The sequence below is a fragment of the Phyllostomus hastatus genome, unplaced genomic scaffold, assembly GCF_019186645.2.
Source record: "Phyllostomus hastatus isolate PE091 unplaced genomic scaffold, TTU_PhHast_1.1 phas_contig_62, whole genome shotgun sequence".
In the NCBI taxonomy this organism is placed as follows: domain Eukaryota; kingdom Metazoa; phylum Chordata; class Mammalia; order Chiroptera; family Phyllostomidae; genus Phyllostomus; species Phyllostomus hastatus.
This window is the reverse complement of record NW_025333921.1, coordinates 17,637,315-17,661,844: the sequence shown is the minus strand read 5'-3', so window position 1 is coordinate 17,661,844 and position 24,530 is coordinate 17,637,315. Positions and strand designations below refer to the sequence as shown.

The 24,530-nt window shown below is 52.9% G+C and overlaps 1 protein-coding gene across 1 annotated transcript in view; it reads left to right on the top strand.

The window, feature by feature from the left end:
* The window catches only part of HCN4 (hyperpolarization activated cyclic nucleotide gated potassium channel 4), a 40,191-nt gene extending 25,736 nt beyond the window's left edge, over nucleotides 1-14,455 (top strand). The window contains exons 3-8 of the mRNA XM_045848613.1: nucleotides 6,382-6,543; nucleotides 8,659-8,877; nucleotides 11,840-11,986; nucleotides 12,084-12,324; nucleotides 12,611-12,775; nucleotides 12,867-14,455. Of these exons, the coding sequence (XP_045704569.1) occupies nucleotides 6,382-6,543; nucleotides 8,659-8,877; nucleotides 11,840-11,986; nucleotides 12,084-12,324; nucleotides 12,611-12,775; nucleotides 12,867-14,323 (2,391 nt within the window). The 3' untranslated portion in view covers nucleotides 14,324-14,455. The remainder of the gene's footprint in view (nucleotides 1-6,381; nucleotides 6,544-8,658; nucleotides 8,878-11,839; nucleotides 11,987-12,083; nucleotides 12,325-12,610; nucleotides 12,776-12,866) is intronic.
* Nucleotides 14,456-24,530: the final 10,075 nt, after the last annotated feature.

The following is a 24,530-nucleotide window of genomic DNA, read 5'->3' as shown; positions in this document are numbered from 1 at the left end:
GTTCCTCACTCCTAGCTGGCAAGGCAAACAGGGCAGTATTCATTACCCTGCTCGTTGGGTGAGGAACCGAGGACCAGAGGGCCAGCCGCCCACTGGCAGGGTTGATGATCCAGGCCTTCTGACCCAGGTTTCGTGTGCCCCCTGCTGTCTCAGGTAGCCTGAGGGAGATGACTTTGATTCTGTTTTTGTCCCCTCGTTTTGGGACAGCTTTCCACGGGGACTGGAGCGTAGGCAGTGGGGCATGCTGCAGGGTGTGGAGAGAGGGATTCTGTGTGACAGCTGGGTCTGCGGTCCCTGGAGGACATCTAGGTACAGAGCGAGCTTGGCGTGTGGGTCTGAGCTGAGGGCTGAGCAGGGCTTGTGGCTGTGGTGGTGGGTGGCAGGGGCCACTCTGAATGTCTGCGAGGAAGGGTTAGGGGAGTTTCCCAGATGACCTGATAGGCTTGTCTGTTGGTTTCTGTCCCAAGTGGAAATGTAGGGCCATGTTGGCTCACTCGGTCCCTGAGAAACCGCAGCCTTCTGTTTGTCTTGGACCCACTGCTAGACCATCATCGGAAGCCGACAAGTGGCAGTTCTTTTCCTTCTCCAGCATCAGTTTGTGTCTCCATGCCCCAGCCCCTGCTGACCAGGCTTGCTCCTCCTTAGGCCCAAGCCCTAGGGGCTGTGGTGTTTGAGAGAGGGCAGAGCTGCCAGTGGCTGGGCAAGGTGGGCCCCAGGACAGGAACTAAGGGCTTCTTTCACTGTCCCCACACTGTAGCCCCGCCCAGGGCTCCTGTCCCCACTACCCTTGGGCCTGGCTGCCCTCTGGGTGGTTCAGAACTGGTCAGGCAGGCTCTGTCCCTGGACTTCCCCTAGGGTAGTCAGAGGCCCCAGAAGGCCTCAGAGTAGAGCTCTAAACTGGTCGTCACTACCCAGTCTCATGGGCAGGAAGGGAGATCCCAGGAGCCAGATGGATGGCTCCCCGCCCCTCCACACACACCCTTATCTTGCCTGCCAGCTGGGAGGGAAATTGCTTTGCGTGGTTTCTGCCGGGCACACTGCCCAGCCAAGGGCTCTCACTAGACCCCTGGGATTGGTTTGGGGCTTCCCCGCTGGCCCCAGGAACCCTGTTTCCAATCTTTAATGGCCTGCTCTAGCCCTGGGGTTTCTGTTAGCCTCAGCTTGGCTGGAGGCAGCAGTAGGGAGACCCTCTGAGGCTCCAGGTCTGCATGAGACCTGGGGAGGGAGGTATTTAGTAGAGAAAACCTTGCCCTATCTCTTCCCCTATCTCCCTTTATGAGTCTCTTTCCTTCTTTGGGCCTCAGTTTCCCTGACTATCAGATATGCTCTACTGTTCTCAGAGGCTGAGACTTAGTCCCTACTCCAGACTCCCTTGGGGAGGATCACCTTAGCTGGGCCTGAGGACATGGCTGTGGCCTGGGTGGGGCTGAGGAGTCAGCCCTCTGTGGAGAGGGAAAAGCTGGCCCGAAGCCTGCTCTTGAAGCTTGTTTGGGAGATGATAGGCTGCCAACCCCAGGCTGTAGCTGCCTGCCCTCGCCCAGCCCAGCCCCCTGGTCAGAGAGTTCCCAAGCATCAGTGGTAGGTGTCGGGGGTCAGGGCAGGTGGAAGGTCTCGGCAGGTGTAGGCTGCCATCTTGAAAGTACCAGCGTCTGCTTCCATCCTGGGGGATTTAGGTCAGCATGCTCCTTCCCAGCCAAGCCTCTTCCCTCCCTTTGAGGTGTGAGCTTGTTATAGGCACCTAGGCTATTGTTAGAAACCCCGGTTGCCCTCCCTTTGGATGTTCACCTGGGTTTGGAAGGACCCAGAACCCCAAGCGACTCATCCCAGAAGCCTCTTCATTCTTTTGGCTGTAGTGAGGGGAGGAGGCCAGGCCCAGGTGGCCGTGTGATCCCTAATGAGCCTCCTCCCCATGTGGGCCTTGATTTCTCCATCTCTCAGAATTGGGGGTTTGGGATGACACAGATGGATGGGCCTGGGGGGTGAGGGCTGGCCCTCTCTATGGGCCCAGGATGGGGCCCAGCACGACAATTTGGTTATCTGCAGGCTGTGCGGGGGGTGCGCACCCAGCACCCACTCCCTCGGGCCTGGGACCGCTGCCCTCCATGTGACTGCTTGTTCCTGAGAACTGCCCAGGGCCCCAGAGGAGGCTTGTCAGAAACTGCAGTTTCCAGTTCTCCCCAGGACTGAGAAATCAGCTCTTTGTTTTGACAGCTGAAAAAGAGAGAGAAGGAAAGGAAGCAACAAGTGCTGAGTTTTGACTATGTGCCAGCTGTGGGCGTCATCACTCCTGATCCTCAAGGCAGCCCCCGGGGCTGGCCGTTACTGACCCATTACACAGATGAGGAAATCGAGGCTCAGAGAAGAGAAGGAAAGCACTTGCCCAAAGTGGAACTGTCACTCTGTCTTGGCACTGTGGTCCAGACACTGGAAGGGAGTGGGAGTGGAGTCCCCCCTGTGTGATGTTTGGGGTACAGACTGCTCCCAGGAAGCTTTGTGGGGGCCTGGAAATGAAGGTGCTCAACCCCCACGGTCAGAACCATTATCATAGAAGGGGGTTGTAATAAGGTATAAAGAACAAGACAAATATTTGCACAGTGCATCAGCCTTGCAGGTGGCCTGTGGCCCAGCCCACAGCAGGACACAAGTGTCTAGCAGCCTCTCCCAGCAGCAACCAGCCTTGCTCTCGGCAACCACGCCTGGGTCCTTGCCGCCTGTGGTAACCCTCTTAGCCTGAATGGACGCCCCCCACTAACTCTTTGAAGGAAGCTCAGACTTTGCCGTGTTGCCGTCTTTGACTTTGTAGTGTCTCAGAGCTATACACAGTACCCCTTCCCACCACCCAAACACCCATCACTCCCTTCCCCCTACCAGCCTCCCATCTCCATGGGGCACTCCTAGCACCTGCATCCTTCTTCAGCCCAATACCAGGCACCACCCCGACATGCTCTCCGTAGGGTGCACGAGTCTGTGCCTGCCTGCAGAAAAAGTCACCTTTCAGCAAAGGCAAAGGCAGGTCCCCTGTGGGCTGCACCTGCCTAGATGGAGGCCTTTTCAGATCTCACTGTCTACACTTGGTGGCATCCCTGATCACCATAATCCTCACTATCGCCTTTGTCGCTAAGCGCTTCTCGGTTCCTGAGACCCTCCCACGTGCTCTGCCGTATTCATCGCTGAGTTCACAAGAAAGGCAAACTTAGACAAGGACCTGCTCTTAGAAGAAAATCAGTTACAAAGAAAACATGGGTAATGCAAAAATAAAATGTGCCCACCTTGACACTCTGTCTTTAAGGCACAGAGTCGTTCAAAGAAAGCAGGTGCTGTGGGCGGTGGCCATCTGAGACGTTGCCTAAGAGTGGTCTGAGGCTTCCTTTAGCCCTTGTATGGTGTCCAGGCTGTTATGTCAAAGCACCACAGACTGGGAGCTCTCAAACAACAAACATTTATTTCTCACAGTTCTGGAAGCTGGAGGGACAAGATCAGGGTGCCAGCATGGTTGGGTTCCAGTAAAAAAGCCTGCTTTCCTGGTTTGTAGATCATCTCTGTCGTGTCTCCTCCATCAGGGCACTAACCCCATTCATGGGGGCTGCACCCTCATGACCTAATCACCTCTCAAAGGCCCCACCTCCTAATACTATGATTGGGGATTAGGGCTTCATCATATGAATTTTGGGGAGACATAAATATTCAGTCCACAGCAGCTGGGAAGGGAAGGAGATAATAAAAATGAAAGAAATTAATAGCAATGTTCCTACCCGTGCATGTATCCAGGGCACAGAGCACTTTCTTAGCCACATTAATCTCTCCAGCGACCCTGAGAAGCGGCCGGCAGATATCTAGCTTCTCTTAGTTGAGGGGAGGCTCAGGAGTGCTAGGAAGTGAGGGCCAACGCTGGCTGTCTCTGGGACTGGGAGGTCCCATGTCACTGGGAGGGGCTGATGGCATTCTGCTCAACCAAGACTTTGAAAGGCTAACGACTTGCCCGATGTCACAGAGCTATTGTGTTCACCTAAGTACTAAAGAGGCAGAAGTGGGTCTTCCCTCAGAGCCAGAGCTTGGTGCTGGTACTCACTCAGGAGCTGCTGTGGGATTGAAGGCAGAGGCTAAGATTTGAGTTCAGGGTCCAAACCCTGGGCAGAGCCAGAGCAAAGAGATGGCTGGAGACATCAGCATCGTTCTCAGGTTTGCTCTGCATCCCAGGCACAGGCTCCAGTCCCTACTGAGCCCTGGCTGCAGTCCCAAAAGACCCTGCCTGGTCTCTGGTGCCCACCACTCCTTACACTGAGATTCGCCAGGAACTGGCCCACTGATAGCCCCTTCCTGTGCCCTGGCTGGGCTAAGCTGCAGGGCAGAGAGCTTTGTCTGTGGCACCTCACTGTGCACTGAGCTGGTGGAGGCCAGACGCCCCGAGGACTCCCACCTGGCCCTGGGCCCAGCTTGCCATGTGAATCTGGCTGCATCACCTGGCAGTTTGGGGTTTCAGTTGTTCTACCTGCAAAATGGAACTACCGAAAACCACCCTTCTCTCTGATCTGATCGTTGGCAGGCAGCCCTGGTTCAGATCTGCCTCCACTGCCACCATAACCATGGGCAAGTCCTTTGCTTCTCCGAGCCTTGGTGTAAAATGAATTAATAATATATTCAGCAATGTTTGTTCTGAGTGTAAGTGAGATGATGACTGTGGGACCTCATGCTTACTGTCGGGTGTGACATTACTGTCCCTTTGTCACTGAGCCATGCAGGGTGATGGGACAGGTTGGAGCTACCAGCATCCGTGAAGGTCCATTTCGTAGTTTCTGCTGGAACATCAGAGTCCTGCTACTGTGGGGGCCATGGGAGGGTGTGACCCTGTGGGTGATGAACAAGTAGTATCTGTTCTTAGTATCTAGGTTGTTTAAAACCTAGACCCAGGCTAAGCCCACAGTTCAGAAGGGGAAACTGAGGTCACTAGTGGTAGAATATCCTGCCACCAGCTACAGGGCTGCAGTTAGACCACTAGACAGGGATTGAAATATCTGGAGTCTGTTTCTTTGGGCCTCAATTTCTCTACTGAAATGGGCTTAAACTAGTTCTTAAATGTACAGACATTTGACAAGTCCCTAATTCTGGCCCCAAATCCCTTTCTAGGAAGGTTTCTCTGTCTGTAAATACTATGGAGGGACCATGACTGGAGGTGAGGGCACCTTCTAAAAGTCTCTCAGGCTGGACGCAAGGCCAGAACTTCCAGGGGCCTCCCTCTGCACCCCCTCTCTGCCAGGTCCCCGTGGCACTCCCTGCTGAAATGGGGCCAAGAGCCAGCACCAGGAGGTGGGGTGGGGGCTGGGGGCTGGGGGCTGGGGTGTGCCCCCTGGGCCCCGCCCAGCCGTCCTTTACCCTCTCATCTGGAGCCACGGGGCAGCGGGGATGGGCGGGTGGCAGTGGGTGGCGTCGAATGCTGTACTTTGTTGACCTGTGTAGGAGAGCATTACTACTCATGCCTGGTAATGATCAGAAAGATTATTAATAACAACTTACCAATTAATAATGGTTTGCAATGTATTGAACACTTCTATAGCCAGTAGTAAACATTTTATATGTATAATTCAGTTCTTTTGACAACCCACTCAGGTAAGAATTTTTATCATTTTCCATATGAGGAAACATGGCCAGAAAGGTTCAGGGACTTTCTCAAGGTCACACAGCTGGGAACTGGGTAGGAGGTGGGCCTGGGACGAAGGTCTCTGTGAACTTGGAGCCCATGTGTCAGGGCTGCTCCTGCTATAGTCCCATGACTGACGCAGCAGAGCCCGCCGCCCCTGGGGAGGGGTGTCCTGAGTCTGGGGACTGACCCCAGGAAACACCATGCTCCTGGCATGACTGCAGACCGTGGTCCCGGAGGAGCCTCAGGCAGGTGGGCTCTCCTCCCTGTGGTCTTCACAGCCTGGGGCGGGCTGACAGAGCGATTTCTCTGCCCACTTCAGGGCTTGTGGGGGTCCAGGTGCCCCCCTTCCCTCTGGGTCTGCGAACCCCAGGCTCCCTCTTGGTCCTCCCAGTCGGTTTGGTTTGGTCTGTAGGCAAATCGCCAGGGTCCCCGGGTAGGTGAAGCCGGCTTTGAAAGAGAGGAGAGGCCCTGGATGGCTGGACCTCGAGTGGGAGGCCTCCCACATCTGCACAGACCCCAGGGGCAGCCCTCTGGGGCCCTGCAGCCTGTATTCTGCTTCTTCCAGAGCCTGGCCTGATATCTACCTCCCCGGCTGTAGTGTGGACCTGTCCTGAGTGGGGCGCCCTGCCCTGTGTGAGCGGAGCAGTGCCCCAAAGCAGCTGCAGGGTCTGGCTGGGAGCGGTGCCACCTACCCCTCCCAGCCACTCACCTATCTGGGCCAACGTCTTCGCCTCTGCCAACAGATCTTCCACATGACCTATGACCTGGCCAGCGCCGTGGTGCGCATCGTGAACCTCATCGGCATGATGCTCCTGCTCTGCCACTGGGATGGCTGCCTGCAGTTCCTGGTCCCCATGCTGCAGGACTTCCCTGACGACTGCTGGGTGTCCATCAACAACATGGTGGTGAGTGCCCAGTGGGTCCTGGGTGCGGGCAGGGTGCGCCGATGAAGCACAGAAGAGCGGAGCAGGTCCACACCTTGGAATTCCCAAGTTCCAACACGTCGGACCCCGAATTGCCAGCCGGGAGCCCAAGGGCACACGGCCTTGCCCAGCGCAGGTTTGTCACAGTGCTTGTGGCCACACGCTGCTGCCTGCTTCTGCCGCTGCCTTCTAGCCTCGTGCAGTGGGGAGCCTGGACAGGTGGACCTGGTTTCACCCAGGGAGACTAACACCTGGGCTCCTGGGGTTCTGTCGGGTGTGGCAGCGCTGGGCCTAGTGGCTCCTGCCCTTCCGCCTCTGTTCCCCAGAGGCAGGCCCACCTAAAAGCCAAGCCCAAGAAAAGAGAACTCTGTGAGAGGAATGGACTCACAAGTCACACACACAGTGGCTACTTTCTGCTCCAGGAGCAGAGCTGGACTGTCCCCATACTCCTGTCACCCCCGTCCCCACCATGTATATGTCCTGGTCATGGGTGGGGTCCTGAATCGAGAGGGAAGACCAGAGGGAGCCTGATCGCTTCCAGACCCGTGGGTGGGTGGGAAAAGCTGGAATTGGGGCCGGCAAAGGCATGGTGCAGAGTCCCTGGCCCCCATACACAGGGTGGGCTCCAGGAGGGTGGAGGACCCCCTGGACCTGTGAGCCTCTGTCCGGGTCTGGGAACCTCAGGCTCCTTCCTTCTCCTCCCAGTCAGTTTCTGTTGGTCTGTAGGCAAATCCCTAGAGCCCCCGGGGAAGAAGCTGGCTTTGAAAAAGGGGAGAGACCCTGAGGCATCTTTCAGCATCAAATAGGCCTTTACAAAACAGCCTTTTGATGAGCTAAGTGTAAATGAATCGGCCATATGGATTGAATTTCCTGGGTCTCCAGGGGCTGAGCAGTGAGTGAGGCTGGAAGCCCTGACTGGAGGCAGCTGGGGCCCCCCTCCACCCCTGGAGATCAGCACCCGCCAGACCTCCCACCTTGGTTTGGACTGAGCACCATACTAACTCAGCTCTCTCCCTGTGTTCAGCTCGGTGACCTTGAACTTGGCATGCAGCTCCTGTGTAATCCTTCAGGTGCTGGGAACAGCCTGGTGGCCCTGGAATGCTTGAGGCTCTGGGGGGTGAGGGTTCTGTGGGTCCTGTGGTAGGGTGGGTTCGTCCTGTCAGCAAAGGCACTGGGAAAGTGCCAGCCCTGGGGTCATCTGGTGGCCCCCTCATCTGGGACAGTTTCCTCCACGTGAGAGTGACAGGCCCACATATGCGCTAAATCCAGGAGATGGCCCTTTGGAGCCCAGCATCCTCACACGGAGGCTTCCTTGAGATACAGACTAGCTTCGGGGACAAAAATAGCCAGTTGCCTACCTCCCTGTGCCCCTCCTCCCACCCCCAAGCATTGTGTGCTCCAGACAGTCCCCTTTTTGTGGAGGGAGGACGGGAGGACGTGGGGCGGGGGCGGGGGGGGGGGGGGACGCGGGCGGGGGCGGTGGAGCCGCCCTGGACAGATGCAGGCAGGGCTCCTGTAGGGAGCGGGGAGCGAGTCAGCTCCGCAGCACTTCAGCTGGTGCTCACCAAAAACGAAAAAAAAACGAGGACAGTGTTTTTGGCTGGGTCGAAGAACTTGTCCCCCCAGGGGAAGCATATCTGCTTTTGTAATTGAGGTCAGTGGGGAAATGGGCTTCACTTGGCAGTAGTTTGGGGTGGGGGATGGAGCTATTTTAGCCAGCAGAGGACAGCAGGGTGGCTCAGCCTGGAGCCTTTTGCTGCTCAGGAGGGCCAGGCTGCCCTGTGGGGGCTGAGAGGTGGGGGCAGAGGGGGGCATGCTGTTTGCTGGGGCTTCCTGTCTGGTACTTTTCCCCCCTGTGATAGAAGTGGGGGATTCACTCGGTCACCACAGGTTGCCAGTGTTGGCCTCCTTGCTCCTCTCCAGGGCCTTCGGCCATCAGTGAGATGGGGGCCCTGAGCTCAGCAGCTGGGAAAGAGGTTGAGGGGTGAGAGGTGGTAGGGACTTTTCTAGGTGCCCGTAAGAAGGCCTGAGTTCTCACTGGCGTGGGCCTTCAGGACCACCCACCACGTGTCCGTCTGCCCATGCTCCCATCCACAGAACAACTCCTGGGGAAAGCAGTATTCCTACGCCCTGTTCAAGGCCATGAGCCACATGCTGTGCATCGGGTATGGACGGCAGGCGCCCGTGGGCATGTCCGACGTCTGGCTCACCATGCTTAGCATGATCGTGGGCGCCACCTGCTACGCCATGTTCATCGGCCACGCCACCGCCCTCATCCAGTCCCTGGACTCCTCCCGACGCCAGTACCAGGAGAAGGTAGGGCAGAAGGCTGTGGTCCAGCTGGGCTACCTCAGGAGGCCCTGCCATTTGGCCCCTAGGGAGGGGCTGCAGCCAGTGGGTCCCCACTAGGCTCCCACGTGCCCAGCCCACCACCATCACCTGGCTTCAGCTGCTATCTTTTTTGTTGTAGCCTCTTTTTCTTTTTTGTCAAATTCGTCTAAAATGAAGAAACACAAATCCCACATTGTTTATGGGTGCTGAATCCACATCTCAACCCAGTGACTCTCAGCTCACCAGTGCTCTCTGTGTGACTAGAGCCAGTGGGGCCTTTTGGATCCCATCTTGCTCGGAGTCTCGGGGCATCTCGCTTCACAGGTGTTGCCCTGGCTCCACACTGGGTTTCTGTGACGGCACACGCTCTCTCTCCGCCTCCTCAAGGCCCCTCTCCTGGCTCTCCCTCGCTGCTTGGCTCTTCGGTCATCGCACAGGGGACCCTGGTGCTTTGGGCTTAGCTCTCTGCTTCTCTGTCTCTCCTTCTTCCTAAGTTCGCCACCCATCCCATGCTCTGTGTCCTTCTCTGTGCAGTGGGGTCCAAATGCCACCTTTTTCCTCAGCCCCAGACTGTCTGTTTGATGCCTCCCTGGACACCTCAGCCTCATCCTGTCCAAATGAGAACAATCTCTCTGCCCTCTCGATTCCAAACCTCCACTCTTTCCTATCCTGTCAGTGAACACAGGAGCTCAGAGGCCCAGGCCGGAAAGTAGCAGCCTTCCTTGATGTCGAGCAGTCAGTAGTACCTCCCTCCCTTCCTGTCATCCCTGCTGGCCTCCACCTGGGTCACTGCAGCAGTTTCCTGAAGCGATGGCTGCCCTGGAGCAAGGTTGCCTGGGTTGCAAGCCCAGCTTCCCATTGATGAGCTCTCCGCTGAGTGTGAGCTTGTAACCTCACAGCTGTGTGTCCTGTTTGCTTGTCTGCGAAGTGGGGACAACACGAGGGGTTATGTCATGGTGTTTGTGAGGAGCGACCCTACAGAGTAAGCCACTCGATATTCATTAGCTGAGTGGGCTCCTTTCTGCCCCCTTCCACTCCATTCTCCAGACAGCAGATGGCACTGGCATTAAAAAATATAAATCGATCATAGCGCTGCTTAGAACCTTTATATTACTCTTGATGCAGCTGAACTCCGACACGTGTTTTCTCGGCCTGGCATGGAAGGATACTTTCCTTCTCATACTCAGAACATGCCCTCTATTTTAGCCAGGTCTAGCCTTCCCCATTGTATTCCCAGTGTCCGGCACATAGTAGGGCTCTCAGTATGCATTGATTAACTGCTTGCCTGCCTGCCTTAGGTGCTGTCCCCAGAGGGGGTAGTGATGGCAGTGCAGGTCCCATGACATCCAGTGGGGAGCCCGGGAGCCTGAAGAGCCAGGGCAGGGCGGGAAGGGTGTTTCGGGAAGGCGGGCAGAGGAAGGAGAACGTAGGAGACAATTCCAGGCTGGCTGTCGTGATGAGCATGAGCAAAGGTGTGTGGATGGGCGGTGGAGAAATCGGCCTGGTTAGAGCAACGGGGTAGGAGTGAGGGGTGAGGGAGAGGAAGGAGGGAGGGGCCAGGAGATAAAGGCCGGGGCTTCAAAGGCCAGGCGAGGGGTCAGTGCAGACGGGCATGAAGACCCAGCCTGGGACTGGGTCAGGGCTCAGTGTGTGACCCGGATGGAGGCTCAGTCTCAGACCATGATTAGGGGCAGTGTAGAAAAAGCATCAGGATCTACCGTCCGGCTGAGTCAACCCACTTGTGGCTTCTCGCTGAGAGGTATCTTGATTTTACCCTTTAGCTAATAGCTCTTCAATGTACAATTTACCCATAAATCTCTCCTCAACATATTACCTCCCCTTCGTCCCCACTCCTGTCTCTCACCGGAACCACCTCAACAACCTCCTAACTCCTGGCCCCATCCAGACCCTGCCTCCCACCCCGTGGTTCCCTCAAGGACAGCTCTGTTCTGGCTGCCCCTGCTCCCATAGCCAGCCAGAAGGTCACTGTCCTCTTGTAGCTGGGTACAACTTGGAGCAGACAGAGGGCAGTTAGGCTGAAAGAACATAGGAAGCCTCATCTCCCAGCCCCCAGGTGCCCATTGGCATCTCTGCAGCCGCACTGTGTCCCCGCCTCTTTGGAGCACTGATACACGAGAACGGGCTGCCCGTGCCGATTGTTCCTGGGACACAGGGACTTCCCTTGCATTGCAGTGTGGGGAGTCTGTTCTTGCCCAGTCAGTACCTCGGGCCCCTAGCCATGCTCCTGAGGAGTCCCATCTCCACCCACAACCCGGGGCTGGCTGGAGCAGCACCCCCAGGGAGGGCAGGAGCATTTCTTGTTTGATTGAGCCCTCTTAGGTTAAACGATCTCTTTTCCAAACCCATTGAAGGTCCCTGCTCTCCCCTCCCCTCCGCTGGGCTGGTCTCCCCTCTGCTCTTTGACAGAGTGACATAGTGTCAGCCAGGCCACGTTTGGATGCCTGCCACATAATGGCTCGGCCATCCTGGCTTCAGCCTGCAGTCCTTATAACCCACTGTGGCCCAGTCCTGCCACCGCTGCTGGGATGTTACCAGCAGTGGGAGAGAGCTCCTTCCCAAGTCAGTGAGGACCCTCTGTCTGCAGTGTATCACAGACAGGGCCGATGAGGAGACTCCACTGACTTCCTGGTCAGCTCTTGCAACCGGGCTGTGGACAGTCCTTGTTGTCCCCGGCCATCTCCACAGCATTGAACGCGGTGAAGACCAGTCACTCTGATGGAGCTCCTCCTCCACCCCAGCTGCTGGCAGTCAGGCCGTTGTTTGGGGCACAATGTGACCCGAGCTCAAGGAGCCAAATTGGTCCAGGTGGGCCCATGGGGTCAGTGCCAGCTTTGGTCACCAGCAGGGCTGAGGCCGGGTGGTGCCAGCCAAGGCAGTGGGGCTGGCCAGCCAGGAAGTGACGGCCTGTCCTCTGTCCCGGACTCAGTACAAGCAGGTGGAGCAGTACATGTCCTTCCACAAGCTCCCGCCCGACACGCGGCAGCGCATCCACGACTACTACGAGCACCGCTACCAGGGCAAGATGTTCGACGAGGACAGCATCCTGGGCGAGCTCAGTGAGCCGCTGCGGGAGGTGAGCCGGGCGGCTGGCAGGGAGGGGGCCAGGCCTTTCTGCCTGGGGCTCCCCTCATCTTCTCCCTCTTTCCCACTCCCTTCTGTCTGGGGAACAGGAAATCATCAACTTTAACTGCCGGAAACTGGTGGCCTCCATGCCACTGTTCGCCAACGCAGACCCCAACTTCGTGACATCCATGCTGACCAAGCTGCGCTTCGAGGTCTTCCAGCCGGGCGACTACATCATCCGAGAAGGCACCATCGGCAAGAAGATGTATTTCATCCAGCACGGCGTGGTCAGCGTGCTCACCAAGGGCAACAAGGAGACCAAGTTGGCAGATGGCTCCTACTTTGGAGGTGAGGCGGGCAGGGGACCCTGGGAGCCCAGGGGAGTGGGCTGGGGAGACCCCCAGGTTGATATTTCAGGCCACTGCCTGGAGGTGCATGTCTCTGAGTCCAGCAGACAGCTGCAGTCCCAGAGATGGGAAAGACAGCCCACTACACATTCGGTGGTGGGCGAGTTGGCCTGGGGTGGAGGGCTCGTGAATGTATCTGCCAAGCGTCTGTACCAGGCAGTGGGGACCCAGGTGAGGGTAGGGTGCGAGCCCTTGGGAGGCCACCCTGATTCCTGCTGTCCTGGCAGAGATCTGCCTGCTAACGCGGGGCCGGCGCACCGCCAGCGTGAGGGCTGACACCTACTGCCGCCTGTACTCGCTGAGTGTGGACAACTTCAACGAGGTGCTGGAGGAGTACCCCATGATGCGGCGGGCCTTCGAGACTGTGGCGCTGGACCGCCTGGACCGCATCGGTGAGGTGACCGGGCGAGCGGGCGGGAGAGAGGCAGTGGGTTCCCCCTCTCCTGCTCTGGCCTGAGCCCCTGCTCCCCTTCTGTGGCCCAGGCAAGAAGAACTCCATCCTCCTCCACAAAGTCCAGCATGACCTCAACTCAGGTGTCTTCAACTACCAGGAGAATGAGATCATCCAGCAGATCGTGCAGCACGACCGCGAGATGGCTCACTGTGCGCACCGAGTGCAGGCCGCTGCCTCCGCCACGCCCACCCCCACGCCTGTCATCTGGACCCCGCTGATCCAGGCGCCTCTGCAGGCTGCCGCTGCCACCACGTCCGTGGCCATAGCCCTCACTCACCACCCACGCCTGCCTGCTGCCATCTTCCGCCCGCCCCCGGGGCCCGGCCTCAGCAGCCTCGGGGCGGGGCAGACACCCAGGCATCTGAAGCGGCTGCAGTCTTTGATCCCTTCTGCACTGGGCTCCGCCTCACCCACCAGCAGCCCGTCCCAGGTGGGCACGCCGTCTTCCTCTTCCTTCCACATCCAACAGCTGGCTGGATTCTCTGCCCCTGCTGGACTGAGCCCCCTCCTGCCTTCATCCAGCTCTTCCCCACCAGCAGGGGGCGGTGGCTCCTCTCCTGCTCCCACGCCCTGCGCCAACACAGCCGCCACCACTACAGCTGGATTTGGCCACTTCCATAAAGCACTGGGTGGTTCCCTCTCGTCATCGGACTCACCCCTGCTCACCCCACAGCAGCCGGGTGCCCACTCCCCACAGGCTAACCAGCCGCCACCCCCACTGCCAGGGGCACGGGGAGGCCTGGGACTCCTGGAGCACTTCCTGCCACCCCCACCCTCATCCAGGTCCCCATCATCTAGCCCAGGGCAGCTCGGCCAGCCTCCTGGGGAGTTGTCCCCAGGTCTGGCTGCTGGCCCACTGAGTACACCAGAGACACCTCCACGGCAGCCTGAGCTGCCGTCAGTGGCGGGGGCCTCTGGGGGGGCTTCTCCTATAGCCTTTACCCCCCGAGGAGGTCTCAGCCCCCCTGGCCACAGCCCGGGACCCCCAAGAACTTTCCCAAGTGCCCCACCCCGGGCCTCTGGCTCCCATGGTTCCTTGCTCTTGCCACCTGTATCCAGCCCTCCACCACCCCAGGTTCCCCAGCGCCGGGGCACGCCGCCCCTCACCCCAGGCCGCCTCACCCAGGACCTCAAGCTCATCTCAGCCTCTCAGCCGGCCCTGCCCCAGGACGGGGCGCAGACTCTCCGCAGAGCCTCCCCACACTCTTCTGGGGAGTCTGTGGCTGCCTTCCCACTCTTCCCCAGAGCTGGGGTTTGCAGTGGGAGCAGCAGTGGCCTCAGCGTCCCCGGGAGGCCCTTTGGTGCCACCCCTGGCCAGCATGTCACTCTGCCTCGGAAGACATCCTCAGGTTCTTTGCCACCCCCTCTTTCTTTGTTTGGGGCAAGAGCTGCCTCTTCTGGGGGGCCCCCTCTGACCACTGCTGCCCAGAGGGAACCTGGGGCCAGGTCCGAGCCAGTGCGATCCAAACTGCCATCCAACCTGTAACCTGGGCCCCTCCCTCTCTTCTCCCTCCTCTTCCTTCAGGTTTAACTGTGATTTAGGAGATATACCAATAACAATAATAATCATCATTTTAAAAAAACTCACACCAGAAAAACAAAAGACAGCAGAAAATAACCAGGTATTCTTAGAGCTATAGATTTTTGGTCACTTGCTTTTATAGACTATTTTAATACTTAGCACTAGAGGGAGGGGGTGGAGCAGGAAAGGCCCAAATGCAGAAGCCAGAGGAAGGCTGGGGGAGTGGCTGGAGCTTGGCAGAGGTGGGGGCGACCCTGTTTGGGGTTCCTAGAGCGGACCTGTCATTGTATTTGTTTTAGGGCACCAGCCACCACCAGCCCCTTAGCTGTGAACTTGGTGCCTCTCTTTGCTTGGGGTCGTCTCGTTCCCTGGAAAAGGGGCTGTCCTGGGGTGTGTTCCTGGGGAGCCTCGGTCACCCGAGTCTTTGGAACACAATGGGGCCAGGGTCCTGAGAATCTTGCATTTTTTTACTGCAAACTTAGCAAGATATGTATATGTATATGTATGTAATCTGTGTATATGTATAAGCTATGTAGCGCTCTGTAGAGCCATGTAGATAGCCGTACACATGTGTGCACACGTGTGTGCAGTCTAGTTTAATCCCATGTTGCCAGGACACCCAGGTCACCTTACATCTGCAGCCCACCGCCCGCCGTGGCCTACAGGCTGAGCACTGCAGGGTCTGAGGGAGGCATTCTTTCCAGTCCTCAGGGAAGATGACCCCGAGACCTCTCAGCGGGCCCCCCATCTCCCCGTGTGTGGTCTCATATCCAGTCCTAGCCTGACCTCACCCCCCCCCCCCCGGAAGTGGAGGACTCAGCTGTGCCTCTCCTGCAGGTCCTCAAGGACATCCTGTCCCCTCTGTCCCCCCGTTTCCCCACCTGTGTGGTGGGAGGCGAGGGGGCTTCTGCTCGAGTCTGCTCTGCGCCAGGCGCCGGCTCAGCCCTTGCCACACACGCACCACTTCAGTCTCACAAAACCCACGAGGTAGGCCCTTCGATTCTCAGTTCACAGATGAGGAAATTTGAGGTTTGGGTAATTTTTCCAGAATCATGTAACTAGAAGTGGCAGAGCTGGGACCGACCTGAGATTCAAATTCATGCTTGCCTAAGGCCACAGCTTAGATTCTTTCCATTAAGAACTTTTGAGAGGGGCTGTTAGGCAGTCTTCAAGCATGGTGTAGAGGGAAGAGACCAGATTTTGGAGGCAACCAGACCTGGTTCGAATCCCTGCCCTGCCTTAGCTGTGTGATCTTGAGCAAGTTACATGACCTTTCTGAGTCTGTTACCTCATGTGGGGAGGCCTCACAAGGATGTGTGAGGGCCAGATGAGAACAGTGGTGTGTGTGAAACACCCAGCCCAGAAACTGGCACATATCATAGTAGGTGCTCAATAAGTCACGTTTCTTCTTCTTCCTCATGTTCCCATCCTATTGCTCCAGCAACCTATGGTGAGAGCCCAGGGAGCTTTGGCTGAGGGTTCCAGGACTCATGGTCTCAGGACACAGGAGGTGGCTTGGCTTCCCAAGGGGACTAAGGGAGGTGTGTGGCCATTGGTGGGCTTGAGCCAGGACTTGAGATCTGGGAAGAGAGAGAGGGAAGGAAGGGAGAAGTAGGAAGGGGGCGGGTTGGGGTGCTCAGTGAGGCACAGGAAGGTAGATGTGGAGTTGGGGGGCTCTGGGAGGAGATCTTGAAGCCATGTGGTCAGAGGGGAAGCCTTGGGTGACAGGTTAAGGGGACGGCCCTATTGTCCAGGCACCTAGGAGCCAGAAGTAGGCCAGAGTGGGGGTCGGTGGGAAAGCAGTTCCTTAGGCACGATCCCCTTCCTCAACAAGATCCTGCTGGAGCCCAGGTCAGCGGTCTGCCCCTTCCTGTGGGGTGGGGGCAGGACTGGCTACCAAGCCCTGAATAATGAGGAGGGCTGACCCCTGACCCCACCGTGTCCATCCGGAGTTCTCCAGGCTCCCAGTCAGAATGTGGGCGAGACCAGGCTCTGCCCTGGGATGCGGGACAGGCTGGTTTCTCCGGTGATGGGCCACAGGGAGAGACGAGGAGCTGCCTGGCTATGGTTGTTACTGGGCAGGAGGAGCCCCCTGAGGCCCAAGGAGTTCTCAGAGCTGGAAGAATTTAAACAGACACCTCACTCTGAGTTCTGCACACACCCCTGTCCCCCGAGGGAGGCTTGCTTAATGTAAACCCACGGCCTACACCTGCAGGCAGCAGGGTGTGCGGGAGGGAAGGGACGGGCGCAGGGGCATAGGGTCCAGGAGCCTGCACAGCAAGCACACCCCCTGCTGTCAGGGCCTGGTCTCGTCACCTGCACACACATTTTATACAAGCTCAGGCCCAGCCCAGCCACTGGAGACGTGGCCCTCATGTCCTCGGTCCCCCACAAGCAATTTTCAAATCTTCCACTTTTAAAACAGAAAACGGTAACCATGCCGTATTGTATATTTTATTTAAATAAAAGAAATTCCAGCAGATGCTGCCTTCTTTTAGGGGCCAGGGACTGAGGGGCGGTAGAGTTAACGGGAGCACTGGTGGGTCCGGAGCGAAGCTGTTTCTGAGCAGCTGACAGTGTGTGTCCTTCGTCAGTGGAGGGGGGAGCCCCTGACTCGGCTCCCACCCCACCTGCCGGCTGCCAGGGCTCCCCCCAAAGGCCCTGGGACTCCTTGATGCTCCCTGGTGGAGGAGGAGGGTAGGGATGCACATGTGGACTCCAGCAGATACTGGACAGGGAGACGCCGTCTTAGCCTGATCAGAAGCTGGAGGGCGGCTGGGGAGCAAAGGTGGCCAAGATGGGGGTTTCAGGACCAGGACAGTGGGTTGCCTTTCAGAGTGGCCAAGGGTGAGCCCCAGCCTTTGAACTTCTGTGTGGGTTGGGGAGCCTGAGGGCGCACTTGGGATCCAGGGCCTTGTCCTTAGGAGGCCTGGTGCCCACTGCCCGCCAAGGTTAGGGGATGTCAGGCCTGGCCCTCAGACCCCTTGCAATGCCCTGAGACGGCAACCTCTGCCACCCTTGGCTGCAGAAAATCCCTGCAGGCCCTGGGACCTTGCCAGGTAGAGGAGAGGCAACGATCTGTGGCTGGAAAAGCCCAGTGCCTGACGCTCCTGGCAGCACAGGGAGTGCCGTGCTGATTGCCTGCCCTGCATGCCAGAGGGGAAAGTCCTCAGAAAGGGAAGGGAACCCTGTCCCCATCACTGATTGCTGCGTGGATGCTGTTTCCATGGTAACTGACCTAGGAGTCCTGTTGCCAAGGAGGCAGTTCCACAGGCCCAGCATCCCCATGACAACTGCCCCCTGTGGCCCAGGCGGTGGTGCTTCCTGAGCACCACAGGGAAGGCAAGGGCTGGGCACAAGCCTGGCCTTTGGGTATCTGGGGAGAACCTTGCAGACAGACAGCAACCATGCTGAGCACAGGCTGAGAGGGATTCTTGCGGGCCCAGCCCAGCCTGAGGGATGGATCTGGACTGGTGCCCCAAAACACTCATCCACTACTGCGTGTACCTCCCCACCCCCTGCTGGATCCGCCCCAGGTGCCTACACAGGGCCAGGCTTCTGGGGTTGGGAGGTGGGGCGGGACGACACCAGTACCTGCTGTGTGCTCTCTCCTGATATTTCCCTCTAGCCTCACGATAATCCTGATGAGGTAAGGATTAGCCTCAAATCCAGTGAGCCAAAGGGCACTGAAGCTCAGAGAGGGTGAGGACCCTGCCGCAGACCAGTCAGCGAGAATGGGAAGGAGCTGGATGCCCAGGTTTCTGCAGCCCAGGTCCTGGAGCCGACCCTGGCCCTCCGCATGGGCGGCCCCAAGGGCTGGGCGACAGGAGCAGTCTGTCCGGTGCAGGCGAGAAAGGGTGTGTTGTCTGTAGAGAATTTAAAAACTAGAATTAAAGTGACTAAATGTCGGGTTGCTTTCTAAAATACTCCGCCCAGCACACAGCATCCCAGCACCTCAAAGCCTCCTCGCCCTGTGCTTCAGCCCAGGGACGCCTGCTGAGCTCAGCGGCCAGCAGCCAGCGTCCTGGGGAACCCTTCCCTCTGGCATAATGGGGCTAAACCAGACTGGGAATTTTAAATGAACATTTTAAAAGTTTAATAAAACGCCCCCTTGACTTCGTGTCTCTTCCCAGCAGCTGTTCCTTGTCTTCTCAGCCGAACTCCTGAGTGTTGTCTCCCCTCCCGACCTCACGGCCCTCCCGAGTCCCTACCCCTCTCTCAGTGGGGCCCCTGCCTCCTCTCTGTGAAGGGCTCTGGACAGGTCCTCGAAGGCCTCCTTGTCCCGGGCCCTCCCAGCAGTGTTCGAACCTGCTGCCCAGGCCCGCCCCAGCTCTCAGGATGCCCCCGTTCCTCGCTGCTACCATTCTGTTCAGCCGCAGCTTGAAGGGCTCTTCTTTCTCCCAAAGGCCAGCGCTCCTGGGCCTGCAACCTCGGCCCCATCTTCTCACTGTGCACGTGCTTTCTGGAAACTGCACCCGTGCCCCTGGCTTCCCTGGCCTGGAGAAAGCCTCTCAGCCTTCCCTTTAATTCTGGCCCCACATCCTCTGAGCTGCAGCCTGGGTGCCTGCTGCTGTCGCTTCGTGGCTCCTTGCCCTTTTCTGATCCACCATCACCCTTTTATTCTTTATTGAGTTGGCCGCTTCCAACGCACTGCAGAGCATGGCCTCCACAGCCCCACCCTGGGCTGGCTCCAGCCCAGCCACATGCAAGGGGCTTGTCTCCTTCACCCAGGGGCTCAACAACGCAAGTCAGCTCCTTGCTGATTTTGCTTCTTCAAGTTTCTTTCTTTTGAGGGTGGGATATTTCATACATGCAGGAGAAAATATAAGTGAGCACATAAAAATACATAGTGCTTCTTAATGATGGAAATACATTCTGATACACCCACTGTAAAGTGAAAATATGGTCAGTGGAAAATGTGTTTAATCTACCTAACCTACCAAACACCATAGCTTCTTAGTCTAGCCTGCCTTAAATGGCTCAGGATACTTTCATTAGCTGCCCTTGGGGCCCAGCATCAAGGTCAACATTGTGCTGCACTCACTAGCTGAGGAAAGATTGAAATTCAAAATCTTAGCATGGTTTCTACTGAATATATATCACTTTTGCACCATTGTAAATTGAAAAATCAGAAGCCAAACCATTGTAAGTAGCAAACCATCTGTACATAACTAAGATAATAAAACATGGTAAACAATCATGTACCAGTCCTTCAGTTTAAAAAAACAGGACATAAGGAATACCTTTAAATATTTATACCAGTCCTCAAATGTATCACTTTCCTTCTCTGCAAGGAAAACCATTCATCTGAACTTTATTTTTATTTAAAAATTAAAGTTGACATTCAATATTATTTTATATTAGTTTCAGGTGTATAGCATAGTGCTTAGACATTTATATAATTTAAGTACCCACAATAATCTAGTGCCCACCAGCACCATACACAGTTATTACAATATTATTGACTATATTCCCCATGCTGTGCTTTACATCCTGTGACTGTTCTGTAACTACCATTTTGTACTTCTTCATCCCTTCTCCTCTTTCACCCATCACCCCAATCCCCCTTCCATTTGGTAACCATCAAAATGTTCTCTGTATCTATGAGTCTGTTTGCTTTGTTTGTTAATTTATTTTTTTCTTTGGATCTCATACATAAGTGAAATTGTATGGTATTTGTCTTTCTCTGACTGACTTATTTCACTGAGCATAACACCCTCTAGGTCCACCCATCTTGTCACAAATGGTAAGATAGTATTCTTTTTATGACCGAGTAATAGTCTACTGTATGTATGTGCCACAACTTTATCCAGTAGTCTATTGATGGGCACTTAGGTTGCTTTCATATCTTAGATACTGTAAATGATGCTGCAGTGAACACACAGAAGCATATATCTTTTCAAATTAGTGTTTTGGATTTCTTCTGATAAATATCCAGAAAAGGAATGGATGCAACATAAAAGTTTCATTAACAATTTTTTGAGGACCCTCCATACTGTTTTCCACAGTGGCTGCACCAATTTGAGTAGTACTAATAGTACACGAGGGCTCCCTTTCTCCACCTGTTGTTTGTTGATTGGTTGATGATAGCCATTCTGGCAGGTGTGAAGTTAGTGACGTTGAGCATCTTTTCATATGTCTGTTGGCCATCTATATGTCCTCTTTGGAGAAATGTCTATTCAAGTACCCTGCCTATTTATAATTGGATTATTTGTTTTGTTTTGGTGCTAAGTTGTATGAATTCTCTATAAATTTTGTATATTAACCTCTTATTAGATGCATCATTGGTGAATATCTTCTCCCATTTAGTAGGTTGTCCTGTTGTTTGTTGATGGTTTCCTTTGTTATGCAAAACTTTTTAGATTGATATACTTTCTTTCATTTATTTTTTCTTTTATTTCCCTTGCTAAGGAGATATGTCAGAAAAAATATAAGAGCAATGTCAAAGAGATTACTGCCTATGTTTTCTTCTAGTTTTGTGGTTTCAGATCTTATATTTAAGTCTTTAATACATTTAGAGTTTATTCTTGTGTGTGGTGTAAGAATATGATCTATTTTCATTTTTTGCACATATCTGTCCAATTTTCCCAACACTATTATTGAATAGACTGTCTTTACCCCATTGTATGCTTTTGCCTCCTCTGTCATATATTAATTGACCATATAGGTGTGGATTTATTTCTGGTTTTTCTATTCTGGTCCATTGATCTACATGTCTGTTTTTATGCCAGTACCATACTGCTTTGATTATTATAGTCTTGTAGTGTAACTTGCTATTAGGTAGTGTGATAACCCCAACTTTGTTCCTCTTTCTTGAGACTGCTGTGGCTATTCAGGGTCTTCTGTGGTTCCATGTGCATTTTAGGATTATTTGTTCTAGTTCCGTGAAGAACACCTTTGGTATTTTGATAGGGATTGAATTGAATCTATAGATTGTTTTGGGTGTATGGACATTTTAATGTTGTTATTTTTTTCCTGTCCATGAACATGGTATATGCTTCCATTTATTCATATCTTCTTCAGTTTCTTTCTTCAGGGTCATGTAGTTTTTCATGTACAGGTCATTTTTTTTTGCTTAATTTTCTATTTTGCAATTACAGTTGACTTATAATATATTAGTTCCAGGTGCACAACCCATTGATAGGACATTTATATAACATACAAAGTGATTATCTCAATAAATCTAGTACCCATCTGGCATCATACATAGTTATTACATGGTATTGACTATTTTCCCTATGCTATATTTATCCCCATGACTATTTTTAACTACTAGTTTGTGCTTATTACTCCCTTCACCTTTTTACTCAGCCACCAAATTCCCCTCCCTCTGACAACTATAAAAATGTTCAATGTAGCTATGACTCTGTTTCTGCTTGTTGTTGTTTTTGTTGTTCATTAACTTTGTTCTTTAGATTCCACATGTAAGTAAAATCATATGGCATTTGTGTTTCTCTGTCTGACTTACTTCACTCAGCATGGTACCCTCTAGATCCATGTGTTGTTGCAAATGGTGAGATTTCATTTGTCTTTTCATTTATCTTTTATCCTCACCTGAGGACAAGCTCATTGATTCTAGAGGGAGGGGAAGGGAAGGTGAGCAAGAGAAAAAAACATCAATGTGAGAGAGAAATGTTGGTTAGTTGCCTCTTATACATACTCTGACCAGGGACTGAACCTGTAACCTAGATATGTGCCGTGACTGGGAATCAAACTTGTGACCTTTTGGTTTATGGGACAATGCTCCAACCATATGGCTAGGGTGAGATTTCCTTCTTTTCAATGGCCAAGTCATAGTCCATGACTATGTGTACACTGTGTACCACCTCTTCTTTGGCCATTCATCATTTGATTAAGCTTGTGTCCATATCTTGGCTATTGTAAATAACACTACAGTGAACATATGGATGCAAAAATCTTTTCAAATGAATGTTTTGGGTTTCTTTGGATACCCAGAAGTGGAATTTCTGGGCTCTTTTTGTCTCCTATTATAGCCGCTGTTTTGAAGTCTATTTTGTCTGGTATAAGTATTGCTACCCCAGCTTTTTATTTTGTTTTCACTTTCATGAAATATCTTTTCCCATCCCTTTATTTCTGTCCTAATCTTTATTATTTCATTTTCTTTACTCACTTTGGGCTTTGTTTGTTGTTCTTTTTCAAGTTTTTTTAAGTGTGAAGATAGATTGTTTATTTGAGATTTTTCTTGTTTCTCTTAGCAGGCCCGTGATGCCTAATTCCCATCTCAGGACTGCTTTCCTCAAGTCCCACAGACTTTGGGGTGCTGTGTTCTCATTTCCATTTGTTTCAAGGTATCTTTTGATTTCTTCCTTGATCTCACTGTTGACCCACTCATTGTTTAGTAACATGTTATTTAGTCTCCATTTCTTTGTGTGTTTTTCAGTTTTTTTTCAGAGAAAATGTTTGATAATGATTTCAGTAGTCTCAAATTTATTGAGATTTGTTTTGTATTCTAACATGTGCTCTATCCTAGAAAATGTCCCATGTGCACTTGAAAAGAAATGTATATTCTGCCACTTTGGGGTAAAAATACTCTAAAAACATTAATTAAATTCATCTGGTCTAATGTGTTATTTAAGGCCACTGTTTCCTTGTTGATTTTCTGCTTGGGAGATCTAGCTATTAATGTCAATGGGGTGTGAAAGTGTCCTACCATGACTGCATTACTGTTGACTTTTCCCTTTATGTCCATCAATATTTGCTTTTTTCTAAAGATCTTATTTATTTACTTTTACATAGAGGGGAAGGGAGGGAGAAAGAGAGGGAGAGAAACATCAGTGTGTGGTTGTCTCTGGCATGCCCCTTACTGGGGACCTGTAAGGCATGTGCGCTGAGTGGGAATCAAACCAGCGACTGTTTGGTTCGCAGGCCTGTGCTCAATCCACTGAACCACACCAGCCAGGGCAATATTTGCTTTATATATTTAGGTGCTTGCTTCTGTGTTGGGTGCATAAATATTTACAAGGGTTATGTTCTCTTGTTGAATTGATCCTTTTATCATGATGTAACATCCTTATTTGTCTCTTATTGTATCCTTTGTTTAAGTCTATAATGTGTAAGTTTGCTACCCTTACCTTTTTTTAAATTTACATTTGCATGAAAATTTTTTCACCCCTTTACTTTAGTCTATATGTACCTTTGATCTGAATTTTGTCTCTTGTAGGCAGCATATATATGGGTTTTGTTTTCTCATCCATTCAGCTACATTATGTCTTTGGATTAAAGCCTTTAATCCATTTACATTCAACCTGATTATAAATATATATATGTAGTTATTGCTGTTTCATTAATACTTACGTTCTTTTTTCCCTTTTCTTCTTGAAGAAGTCCCTTAAACATTCCTGGTAATACTGGTTGGGTAGTGATAAACTTCTTTAGCTTTTTCTTATCTGGGAGTTTCTTATCTGTTCCTTAGTTTTAAATGATAGCTTTGCTGTAAAGCAAAAGGTGTAGATCCTTGCTTTTCATCACTTTGAATATTTTGTGTTAATCTCATCGGGCCTGCAAAGTTTCTCTTAAAATATCAGCTGACAGTCTTATGGGAGCTCCCTTGTTGGCAACTAACTGCTTTTCTCTTCCTGAAATTAATAGTCTCTCTTTGACTTTAACCTTTGGCATTTTAATCATGATTTGTCTTGGAGTGGTCCTCTTTGGGTATATTATTTGGGGCTCTCTGTGCTTCTTGAGCTTGTATGTCTATTTCCTTTTCCGAATTTGGGAAGTTTTTTTTATCATTATTTTTTCAAGTAAGTTTTCAGTCCTTTGCTTTCTTTTTCCCTCTTCTGGTGCCCTGATAATGTACATGTTGGTACACTAGATGTTGTTCCAGAGGCCCCTTAAACTATACTCATTTTTAAAATCATTTTTCTTTTTGCTATTTTGCATTGGTGTTTTCTGCTACCTTGTCTTCCAAATTGATCATTCAGTCCTCTGTTTTATCTAATCTGTTATTAATTCCTTCTAGTGAATTCTTCATTTTGGTTCAGTTATTATATTCTTCATTTCTGACTGGTTCTTTTTTTATGGTTTTTATGTCCTTTTTTAATGCTTACTATCTCTTTCTCGAAGTTCTAAATTTCTTGAGCATCTCTGTAGCCATTATTTTTAACTCTGTATCTGGTAGGCTGACCACACAGAGTAAGATTTGCCCCAG